At 38.1% G+C, this 12,932-nt stretch overlaps 1 protein-coding gene across 3 annotated transcripts in view; it reads left to right on the plus strand.

The window, feature by feature from the left end:
- Positions 1–12,932, plus strand: part of LOC109402239 (transcription factor hamlet) — a 384,793-nt gene that overhangs the window by 233,105 nt on the left and 138,756 nt on the right. For all 3 annotated transcript variants that reach the window (XM_062849390.1, XM_062849389.1, XM_029864201.2), the window contains exons 2-3: positions 7,337–7,497; positions 7,572–7,745. In XM_062849390.1, the coding sequence (XP_062705374.1) occupies positions 7,337–7,497; positions 7,572–7,745 (335 nt within the window). The remainder of the gene's footprint in view (positions 1–7,336; positions 7,498–7,571; positions 7,746–12,932) is intronic.

Below are 12,932 nucleotides of genomic sequence, written 5' to 3' on the forward strand. Positions count from 1 at the left end.
AAAAAGGCATATTTTGATATCCAACCCAAAAAATACCGAAAAACGACATTTTTTTCAAATATCTCAGAAACCAGTAGAGATATCGTAATTTTGAGCACAAATCACCGATTAAGTCTAGAATTTCTATGTTTGAAAATTAAATTTGAAGTGTTTTTTGACAATTTGTTCTTGCAAAAATTTCACTTAAACCCCTAAATATCAACCGAAATTGCGCATTTTTGTACAGCTCACTTATTTCGACTAGTAGATCACTTTTCACTTGGGGGTGTTGTTCTTTGCTGTGCATGCATCGCTCCTGTAAGGGGTGAGTATGGCAGCATAATCGATAGCGTCCGTTATTGTCTCGAGCGGAAATCAAAACAATAGATCCGCGGTGTTTATTGTTCTGTATTGTGTTCTTTGCTGAGTATTGTGTTGTTCTTTGCAGAGAAGAACATTAATTAAGGCAATTAGATGATCGGCATTGAAGCACAAAAACCACACAACAATTGGTGAGATCTTTATTTATAAATTTAAATAAATTTAAATAATTTATTTTAATAAATTTAAATATATTTAAATAATTATATATAATTTAAATAAATAAAGAAATTAATTTAATTAATAAATTTAAATAAATTTATTTATAAATAATTCTATTTCAGTATATATTTGCTATACAACTGCATATAAGTTGAAAATTCGCTATTTTCAATATCCTTTCATCTATTGGAAGCTGCTTCAGTTCTGGGCTCTTTCTAAGTTGATGAAGGGATTTATAAATGCTTGCAAGGACTTGGCCAGGTGTGTGGAGCTGAGTGAATCTATGACATTGTAGATAGTAGCGACATCAGCAATGTAAATGGATATATTCAACTTTGCAACTCCATCCAAGATTTGTGCAAGTATTCATGCTATGCTATGCTATGCTAGTAGATCACTTTCCACTTGAGAAATCATATCCCGGAGAGAATTTTCAAAATTAGCCCCACCCTACTATGGCCCTTATAAAATTGAATACCCCGATATCGGTGAGCGACTCCTCAACCGTATCTACTCAAACGTCAAGTTCGCATAGTTTTATAAAATGTTGGTATGAATCGTAAATCGTGAAGTGTTAGCTTAGAGTGTTTAGTTTACTCATTACCATGAGCTTTGACTACATGTGGTAGTACAGAACTCTAAGAACAAATATGAGTTCCCGTAAGGGAAGGTCCATAAGTTACGTTACGCAAAAATTTGAATCCTGTCTTTGGATGTCACACTTTTTGTTTAATTTGTTTGCGCAATAGCGTGACGTAATTTATGGATGCTAATGCTGAAGTTTCTTACTGAAAGCTTGTGGTTCTGTAAAAAGATGGTGATTTTTGCTAACAATCACTCGAACAGCTAATTATGAAGGAGTCGAGATAACCATGCTAGAGGAGGGGTCCTGGATCAAGCAGATGATGCCGAAAAAAATGCTACAAATTCTTTGTGACGTGAACGAACCTGGAAGGTAAAATCCATCTAGAAACTCCTCCCAAGGATTTCCTTAGAAACTCTCTTTTTTTCTAAAACTTCTTGGAATTTTTTTTTGTAGATTTGAACAACTCTTTCCGGGATTCCTAGGTACCACTCTCAGAATTCCTCTTGCTCTTCACCCACAGAAATTTTCTTCAGATTCCTCCCAAGGTTTATTCTGGAAACTCTGCAGGAATTTCTCACAAAATAATACTCAGGTTGTAACGGAGTTTCTCTCGGGGTTCCTTTTGATCTTGCAGTTGTTCCCGGGATTTCTCTCAAAAGTTTCTGCAGGAGTTCTGTTAGAGTCCTCGATAGATTTCTAGAGGAAATCTTATTCGTGAGTATTACATGAAGTTTCTGCAAGAGTTCCTCGCGGGATTTCTTTGTGTAATATCATCAACACATTTTCTGATTGCTACACAAGTGTTTTGCGGGATATATTTTAAAGATTCTCGCGGGGTTCATCTTGAAGGTTCACCAGAAACTTCTTCTAGAAGACGCCTTCCAGCATTAATCCGAGGATATCTCTTAGAGTTTTTCAAGATTAATCCTGAGCTTGACATGATTGTGGGCTTTCTCTCGAGGTTTCTTCCAGAGTTCTTTTTGGGATTCCTTTTCCCCATTAAGAGACAAACCAGACTGAAACAACCCAGGGCTCAAAGTCTTTATAATAAAGCTATAATAATACAAGTTGTTCCGTTTTCATTATTATTCAATTTTTATACATTTATAGTTTTATCAATTGTTTTTCCTCGAATAAAAGTTGTTTATAGTTTAACTTTATTCTAGAGGCAAAATACATCCATTAATGAACTAGAAGTAACTACCCATAACCACATAAAAGGCGGCGCCACAATAGCTAACAACACATACAAATTCAAGTTTACCTACTTATTTTATTTTTGTTTGTACCTTAGATTTTTTTAAATTAGTTGAAACAAGTAGCGAACCATGAAAGATCAATAATAGGTGTTATATGCATATCAAACTATCAAAGGTTGGACTCGGTTGTCTGGGTATTGAGAAAAAAAATCACCCCCGATAATCGAGCCATTTTTTATCATTTCATTAGCTTAGGGCGCCTTCTTTGGTGTTTTTCCAGGGATTCCTCCAGGACGTCCATCTTGATATTGATCCATAAGCTTCGTTCCGGAGATTTTTGCAGAATTTTCATCCAGGATTTCGATCCAGGAATTTCATCTTTTTATTACTCCAAAATACAAAATAGATTCCCTCAGTATTTCCAGCTAGGAACTTCACCTTATATGCTTTCTGTGGGGTCCTCAAGAATCTCTAATGGATTTGTTTTTTTTTTAATTTATTCAGGAAATATTTTAGAAACTCCTTTAGGGAATTTTGAAGTTCAGTCTATTAGGTATAGGTTTCTTTAGAGAACAGGATTTTGGTCTGGAATCCAGGAAATCGACCTAGGGATTTCTCTAGGAACTTCTGGAAGATTGCCATAAGAACATCCTAAAAGAATCCTATAAATCTTCAAAGTTTCCCGCAAGGAAAATTTGGATGATTTCCATAAAGAACTTCTGTAGGATTTCTAGAAGAAACCTCTGTGGGATCCCACAACGATCTTCTGAAGGATTTTCAGAAATAACTTCTGGAAGAAGGAACTTCTGGAGGATTTACAGAAGGAACTCTTCGAAGATTCTCACATATATTTCCACGAAAACTTTTATTAGGAACACCTGGATGGCTCTCAGAAGGAACTTATGAACGATTTGCAGAAAGAGCTCTTGGAGGAATATTAGAAAGTGTTTCTGGAGGGACTCCAAAAAATAATCTTGGAAGAATTCCCGTTCAAAAATCTAAAGAATCGGAAGATCTCAATGGTTTAATCCCAGAAAAATGTGCCTAGTGAGTTCTGATACTTGTTGGAATTCCTGGAAAAATTCCCGATGAAACTCCAGAAGGAAGTTCAAAAAGGAAATTTGGGTTGATCTGGGACGGAACTCATGAAGAAATCCCAGGGACCAGAAATTCTTTCTTCGAAAAAGTTTCTTCTAATTTCATGAGCTAACCAAACGCTAAGCCACAAGATAGCCTAGAATTCCGAAAGCATCCGCGTAAAAAAACCGTTCGAAAACAAAACCGCGTAAAAACACTTCAGTTTACATGCCGTTAGACGTTGCACAAATTATCAGTGCAGCTGTCAAAGTTTCAAAATGAATATTTTATTTACACACAGGCATCTTCAAAATGGTTGATCTGTAAACCTTATTTTTCTATTTAAATCTTCACTTTTGGTATAATGCCCCAAGTAAGTACTCCAGGGGTGAGTCTTCCATAAATTTCCGTTGTTATTTCTCCAATGATTACTTCAAAATTATGATGTGATTCCTGCATGTACTGCAAATATTTATTCAGTAATTTTCGTTGGGATGACTTCTAGAATGTATCCATTTTTTGTGATTTTTATGGTACACTGATATATGTTGCCCTTTACTGGCATTTACCAGATTTGCTGGTATGTCATAAACATACAGAAAAACTTGTAGTTAGAAAGGCACAGAATGTTTCTGATTTACAAATTGAGAGATGAATTTGATAAAAAAAATTCAGAATCATTACCTGTTCTGTGGCTTAGTTGGTTAAGCACCGCTCTAGCGAATACGGGGTAGTGGGTTCGAATCCCACCAGAACGCGATTTTTTTCACAAATTCACCTCTCAATTTGTCAATTAGTAACATTCTGTGCCTTTCTAACTACAAGTTTTTCTGTACTTGGAAAGGTCTCTGGAGGAATCCCAACAGGAATTTTTTGAGGAATCCCAGTAGGTATTCCTGAGGAATTCCAGGAGGATTTCTCTATCTCTAGGAATTCCGCATGAAGAATTTCTTCAGAAATGCCTCTAGGGCTATGTTTTCTTCCTCCAAACATTCTCGCTGTAGTTCCTCCAGGGATTTCTTCCATGACTCTTTCATTAATTTTTCTTCGAATTCCTCTCAGAATACCCACTGTTATTCCTTTAGAAATTCTTCGTGTGACTCCTCAAGAAGTTCATCAACGAATTTCTCCAGGAATACCTGCTGGGATTCCTGCTGAAACTCCTTGCGTGATTTATTTAGGGATTTCTCCAATGATTCATCCTAATAATCCTTCTGCGCTTCCTCCAGGGATTTTATACCAAGGAACTTCAAGCTGCAGGACGCCTAAGAGCAAATACTGGATAAATTCCAGCTGGAAATGGTAAAGGTACCTGAAGAAATTTTAATGGGAGTTCCAGATAGATTTCATGTATGACCTTTTGGTAGTATCTAAAGAAATTCGTGGAGTACTCCATGAAGAAATTACTTGAGGAATTCCAGGAGGAATTTCAGAAGGAATCTCAGCAGAAATTCTTTTTGCTCCACGAATGTTTGCTGTGATGACTCTTGATATTTTTCCTTGGATCCCTCCAGGATGGTTTCAGTCTTTTGGAGTTCTTCCAGGACTGTTGGGATCCCTCAAAAATCGCTCCTATGAATCATCCAGGGATTTTTTCCATGGATTTCATCTGAAGTTCATCCTGAGATTTTTTTAGAAATCCTTGCTGCGATTCTTTCTGTGGGTTTTCCAAAAACTGCCCCAGGAATCCTTCAGAAATTCTTCTAGTGACTCCTCAATGGATTTTTCAAAGAATTTCTTTCGGAGCTGCACCAGGAACGCCTTCTGGGATTCCTCTAAAATGACATTTACACAAATATCCGTTGCGATCTATGTGCTCTGTAACGACTGAGTCTTTGAAATAAACGAATTAATCAATAAAAAGATCATCAATAGAATCAATTGTAAATGGAATATATCTCCTTTTACTCTACACAAAAAGTATTGCAATCCGCTATAACCATATACAGACAGGGTAGCATGACCCCTAGATTTCTTGAAAGCTGACAAAAAACATCTTGAAAATAAACATTGCGCGAAATGTGTGCTCATGTTTGAAAACTTAGTTGACGTTTGTGTTTGTTTTCCTATACATTTTATATGGGAACATAAATTTATAACATGATGGACACACACTTTAAAGTTCGCTAAAAAAATCAATTTTCGTCTGGTTAACACTTAAAAAAAATACGAAAATAAGAAATACAACAAACTGTGCTTCAATCCTTTGTTTTTCGTAGCTACATGCTTAATAAGGGTACCAATACCCTATGTCATTTTATCACAGTAAATTTTTGGCTGCTATTGAAATTCAATAAAGTCCTGTGTGCATATTTTGTGGATTATCGCTAAAATTGCTTAAAAATGGGATTCAAAACTCATTTACTACTACCGAAGATCAGATAAGACCATCGTTTCCGTACCACCATTCCTACTCCACCACAGTGGCAGATATAAATAAAACAGGACGATCGTGGTTGTTCTCATTCATCAAGTCTCGTGAAACCCGAGACGGTATTCCTCATTCCCATTCATCCCGAAGTGCAATCCAAGATAACCACCAAGAGACAATACTCATCCGTGTGATTGTTGAGGAACGAAAAAAAAATCGGAAGTTGTGTCCGATCTGATCTGATTGTTTCACCGGCAGGCAGGCGATCTTCTTCAGTCGTCCTCGACCTGAATCCAGCTCTTATCTGCTCACAACTCGTCCTGGATCAGGTTTTCTTTCACCTTCGCTATAATTGAGCGCCGCGTGGAACTTTGGAACGCAGAGGAAGCAGATTGTTCCTTTTTTCTGTCCGGGATTCCGAAGAGCGATGCAGCGTTTGCTCTTTTGTTCGCCGAAGCATCGTTCAAGATGTTTTATTTGCTAAACAGGTACTCTGGAGAAAATGCTGGGCAAACAGCTTGAAAAAAAGGAAACGATGCGGCTCATTGATATTAAATGATAAACCACAGCACCACCGGGCCTCGATGGTGGCGTGGAGGACGACTGGAGAAAAAGAACCCGGCTTTTCGGTTTGAATTGGGATGATATCTGCTTTTTTGAACGATCTGCTGTTGAACACAATGCCGGAGGCAAACAAATGCCGGAAAATAGGGCAATTGGCGTGATGTTGTTAAAATGTGCGAGATTGGTTCTCTGTTTGTCTAGTTTTATTGCACCTGATATTTGGTGCGAGAATTGGAGATCAGAGGTGATCTGTTTGCAGTTGGATTTGCTGGGCTGGACGTTTTTGAACAAGCCGATGCTTTTTCATTTGATCCAATATAACCTAACGCAATCGACGATGGTGGTCTTTTAGGGAGAAGATTAAACGTGTTTCAGATACTCGGCCTCGGTACTTTGAACATGATAGTGTACTAAAATACGAAAATGCATTATTGATTCCTATAGAACTAGACAGATTGCCCGTATCTTACGTAGTTTTTTTTTACATCGTCCATCGTCCTATAGATTGATCAAGTGATCAAGTGAGCTTCCAGGAAAAGCCATTCTCGTCCATGAATTGCCATAGCTCTGTGCTTTCGATACTGTCATGCGCTGCCTTGAAGTCGATGAACAGAGACCTGGTATTCGTGGCATTTTTTGGGAGATTTGTCGTACGATGAAGATCTGGTCCGTTGACGAGCGGCCGTCGACGAACCCGGTTTGACAACTTCCCACAAACTCATTCACTTTCGCTGAAAGACAACGAAAGATGATCTAGGATAGTACTTGTAGGCAACATTAAGAATTGTAATCGCTCAGATGATCTCACACTCCAACTTGTCGGAATAAACCTACTTCCTTGATTCGATAGGATAATGCGATTGACGCCCTTCTTAAAAAGCGAAGACATTAACAGTTTGACGATACGTATTACTCAACGCATCACGATTGTGACACATTCCATTCTCATCCAGACTTTTTATTTTCAAGTCCAGATCGATATCTAACACAGATTTCGTCTTCATCTCTCCCAAACAGGCAGCAGCGGTGACGAGTCGGACTCTTCGCGAGGAGTCCCATCCAACCTAGAAGTGCCTCCGGGACTGCAGGTGATCCCCCTAAACCACCTGGTCATCCACAACGGTAACGGTACCGGCAGTGGAACGGCAGATGAGCTAGCACAGAACGAGCGGTTGAAAGTGGGTCATCCGTCCATCGATCCTTCTTATCATAAAATAGATGTAATAATTTTGCATTTGTTTCTACATTTCAGCAACTACAAAGCGCGGAACAGTTCCTGCTGCAGATGGCCCGACTGCAGCGACCACCGCCACCGGATCTGGACATCCGAAGTGGTTCGGTAGTCGCATGCAAGCTCATATCCAAGGGAACACAGTACGGGCCCTTCCTGGGGAAGTTTTTTCGGGACTCGTTGAACCGACGGGAGGTAAGTACTTCTTTGAAGCTTCGAAATAAATAGCTCCAAACTATAATTATTTGAGAAATGCTGGTGTGGTATACAGTTTAATGGACATTTGCTGAAAAAGTATTTGACTGTCGATGAGTTTCGAACCCACGACTTCATATTCGCTTGATCGATGCTTTATCAAACTAAGCCATAAATCAGGTATTCAACATTTCAGATTTCAAATTAATTTTCTCTAGAAATTCTAGTGAACATGCTCTGGAAATTCAAATGAATTTACACTGAAAATTCTAATTTATTTCCCATGGATATTCAAATAAATTTCCCATGGAAATTCGAATGAACTGCTCATAAAAAAAAATGCAATGAAAATTTGAATCAATTTTCCATGGAAGTTAGAATAAGTTTCTCATAGATATTTGATTGAATTTTACATGAGAATTCGAATGAATTTCCCAATGAAATTCAAATAAATTTGGAAATTCGAATGAATTTCTCATGGTAATTCGAAAGAATTCCCCATGGAAATTCGAATGAATTTTCCATGGAAATTCGAATAAATTTTCCATGGAAATTCGAATGAATTTTCCATGGAAATTCGAGTGAATTTCCCGTGGAAATTCGAATGAATTTCCCCTGGGAATTCGAATGGGTTTCCCATGTAAGTTCGAATGAATTTCCCGTGTAATTTTGAAAGAATTTCCCGTGTAAATTCGAATGAAGTTTCCGTGAAAATTGAAATAAATTTTCCGTGGAAATTCGAATGAATTTCCCGTGGAATAAATACGAATGAATTTCCCGTGGATATACGAATGAAGTCCCGTGGGAATTTGAATGAATTTCCCATGGAAATTCTAATGAATTCCCGTGTAAATTTGAATGAATTTCCCGCGTATTCGAATGAAGTTTCCGTGTAAATTCGAATGAATTTCCCGTGGAATAAATACGAATGAATCTCCCTTGGAAATTCGAATGAATTTCCCCTGGAATTTCGAATGAATTTCCCGTGGAAATTCGAAAGAATTTCCCTTGGAAATTCTAATGAATTTCCCGTGGAAATTCGAATGAATTTCCCGTGGAAATTCTAATGAATTTCCCGTGGAAATTCGAATGAATTTCCCGTGGAAATTCGAATGAATTTCCCGTGGAAACTCGAATGAATTTCCCGTGGAAATTCGAATGAATTTCCCGTGGAAATTCGAATGAATTTCCCGTGGAAATTCGAATGAATTTCCCGTGGAAATTCGAATGAATTTCCCGTGGAAATTCGAATGAATTTCCCGTGGAAATTCGAATGAATTTCCCGTGGAAATTCGAATGAATTTCCCGTGGAAATTCGAATGAATTTCCCGTGGAAATTCGAATGAATTTCCCGTGGAAATTCGAATGAATTTCCCGTGGAAATTCGAATGAATTTCCCGTGGAAATTCGAATGAATTTCCCCTGGAAATTCGAATGAATTTCCCGTGGAAATTCGAATGAATTTCCCCTGGAAATTCGAATGAATTTCCCCTGGAAATTCGAATGAATTTCCCCTGGAAATTCTAATGAATTTCCCGTGGAAATTCGAATGAATTTCCCGTGGAAATTCGAATTAATTTCCCGTGGAAATTCGAATTAATTTCCCGTGGAAATTCGAATGAATTCCCGTGGAAATTCGAATGAATTTCCCTTGGAAATTCTAATGACTTTCCCGTGGAAATTCGAATGAATTTCCCTTGGAAATTCGAATGAATTCCCGTGGAAATTCGAATGAATTTCCCTTGGAAATTCTAATGAATTTCCCGTGGAAATTCGAATGAATTTCCCTTGGAAATTCTAATGAATTTCCCGTGGAAATTCGAATGAATTTCCCGTGGAAATTCGAATGAATTTCCCGTGGAAATTCGAATGAATTTCCCGTGGAAATTCGAATGAATTTCCCGTGGAAATTCGAATGAATTTCCCCTGGAAATTCGAATGAATTTCCCCTGGAAATTCGAATGAATTGCCCCTGGAAATTCGAATGAATTTCCCCTGGAAATTCGAATGAATTTCCCCTGGAAATTCGAATGAATTTCCGCTGGAAATTCGAATGAATTTCCCCTGGAAATTCGAATGAATTTCCACTGGAAATTCGAATGAATTTCCCCTGGAAATTCGAATGAATTTCCCCTGGAAATTCGAATGAATTTCCCCTGGAAATTCGAATGAATTTCCCCTGGAAATTCGAATGAATTTCCCCTGGAAATTCGAATGAATTTCCCCTGGAAATTCGAATGAATTTCCCCTGGAAATTCGAATGAATTTCCGCTGGAAATTCGAATGAATTTCCCCTGGAAATTCGAATGAATTTCCCCTTGAAATTCGAATGAATTTCCCCTGGAAATTCGAATGAATTTCCCCTGGAAATTCGAATGAATTTCCCCTGGAAATTCGAATGAATTTCCCCTGGAAATTCGAATGAATTTCCCCTGGAAATTCGAATGAATTTCCCCTGGAAATTCGAATGAATTTCCCCTGGAAATTCGAATGAATTTCCCCTGGAAATTCGAATGAATTTCCCCTGGAAATTCGAATAAATTCCCCCTGGAAATTCGAATGAATTTCCCCTGGAAATTCGAATGAATTTCCCCTGGAAATTCGAATGAATTTCCCCTGGAAATTCGAATGAATTTCCCCTGGAAATTCGAATGAATTTCCCCTGGAAATTCGAATGAATTTCCCCTGGAAATTCGAATGAATTTCCCCTGGAAATTCGAATAAATTCCCCCTGGAAATTCGAATGAATTTCCCCTGGAAATTCGAATGAATTTCCCCTGGAAATTCGAATGAATTTCCCCTGGAAATTCGAATGAATTTCCCCTGGAAATTCGAATGAATTTCCCCTGGAAATTCGAATGAATTTCCCCTGTAAATTCGAATGAATTTCCCCTGGAAATTCGAATGACTTTCCCCTGGAAATTCGAATGAATTTCCCCTGGAAATTCGAATGAATTTCCCCTGGAAATTCGAATGAATTTCCCCTGGAAATTCGAATGAATTTCCCCTGGAAATTCGAATGAATTTCCCCTGGAAATTCGAATGAATTTCCCCTGGAAATTCGAAAGAATTTCCCCTGGAAATTCGAATGAATTTCCCCTGGAAATTCGAATGAATTTCCCCTGGAAATTCGAATGAATTTCCCCTGGAAATTCGAATGAATTTCCCCTGGAAATTCGAATGAATTTCCCCTGGAAATTCGAATGAATTTCCCCTGGAAATTCGAATGAATTTCCCCTGGAAATTCGAATGAATTTCCCCTGGAAATTCGAATGAATTTCCCCTGGAAATTCAAATGAATTTCCCCTGGAAATTCGAATGAATTTCCCCTGGAAATTCGAATGAATTTCCCCTGGAAATTCGAATGAATTTCCCCTGGAAATTCGAATGAATTTCCCCTGGAAATTCGAATGAATTTCCCCTGGAAATTCGAATGAATTTCCCCTGGAAATTCGAATGAATTTCCCCTGGAAATTCGAATGAATTTCCCCTGGAAATTCGAATGAATTTCCCCTGGAAATTCGAATGAATTTCCCCTGGAAATTCGAATGAATTTCCCCTGGAAATTCGAATGAATTTCCCCTGGAAATTCGAATGAATTTCCCCTGGAAATTCGAATGAATTTCCCCTGGAAATTCGAATGAATTTCCCCTGGAAATTCGAATGAATTTCCCCTGGAAATTCGAATGAATTTCCCCTGGAAATTCGAATGAATTTCCCCTGGCAATTCGAATGAATTTCCCCTGGAAATTCGAATGAATTTCCCCTGGAAATTCGAATGAATTTCCCCTGGAAATTCGAATGAATTTCCCCTAGAAATTCGAATGAATTTCCCCTGGAAATTCGAATGAATTTCCCCTGGAAATTCGAATGAATTTCCCCTGGAAATTCGAATGAATTTCCCCTGGAAATTCGAATGAATTTCCCCTGGAAATTCGAATGAATTTCCCCTGGAAATTCGAATGAATTTCCCCTGGAAATTCGAATGAATTTCCCCTGGAAATTCGAATGAATTTCCCCTGGAAATTCGAATGAATTTCCCCTGGAAATTCGAATGAATTTCCCCTGGAAATTCGAATGAATTTCCCCTGGAAATTCGAATGAATTTCCCCTGGAAATTCGAATGAATTTCCCCTGGAAATTCGAATGAATTTCCCCTGGAAATTCGAATGAATTTCCCCTGGAAATTCGAATGAATTTCCCCTGGAAATTCGAATGAATTTCCCCTGGAAATTCGAATGAATTTCCCCTGGAAATTCGAATGAATTTCCCCTGGAAATTCGAATGAATTTCCCCTGGAAATTCGAATGAATTTCCCCTGGAAATTCGAATGAATTTCCCCTGGAAATTCGAATGAATTTCCCCTGGAAATTCGAATGAATTTCCCCTGGAAATTCGAATGAATTTCCCCTGGAAATTCGAATGAATTTCCCCTGGAAATTCGAATGAATTTCCCCTGGAAATTCGAATGAATTTCCCCTGGAAATTCGAATGAATTTCCCCTGGAAATTCGAATGAATTTCCCCTGGAAATTCGAATGAATTTCCCCTGGAAATTCGAATGAATTTCCCCTGGAAATTCGAATGAATTTCCCCTGGAAATTCGAATGAATTTCCCCTGGAAATTCGAATGAATTTCCCCTGGAAATTCGAATGAATTTCCCCTGGAAATTCGAATGAATTTCCCCTGGAAATTCGAATGAATTTCCCCTGGAAATTCGAATGAATTTCCCCTGGAAATTCGAATGAATTTCCCCTGGAAATTCGAATGAATTTCCCCTGGAAATTCGAATGAATTTCCCCTGGAAATTCGAATGAATTTCCCCTGGAAATTCGAATGAATTTCCCCTGGAAATTCGAATGAATTTCCCCTGGAAATTCGAATGAATTTCCCCTGGAAATTCGAATGAATTTCCCCTGGAAATTCGAATGAATTTCCCCTGGAAATTCGAATGAATTTCCCCTGGAAATTCGAATGAATTTCCCCTGGAAATTCGAATGAATTTCCCCTGGAAATTCGAATGAATTTCCCCTGGAAATTCGAATGAATTTCCCCTGGAAATTCGAATGAATTTCCCCTGGAAATTCGAATGAATTTCCCCTGGAAATTCGAATGAATTTCCCCTGGAAATTCGAATGAATTTCCCCTGGAAATTCGAATGAATTTCCCCTGGAAATTCGAATGAAT

Source organism: Aedes albopictus, chromosome 2 (assembly GCF_035046485.1).
Source record: "Aedes albopictus strain Foshan chromosome 2, AalbF5, whole genome shotgun sequence".
Taxonomy (NCBI): domain Eukaryota; kingdom Metazoa; phylum Arthropoda; class Insecta; order Diptera; family Culicidae; genus Aedes; species Aedes albopictus.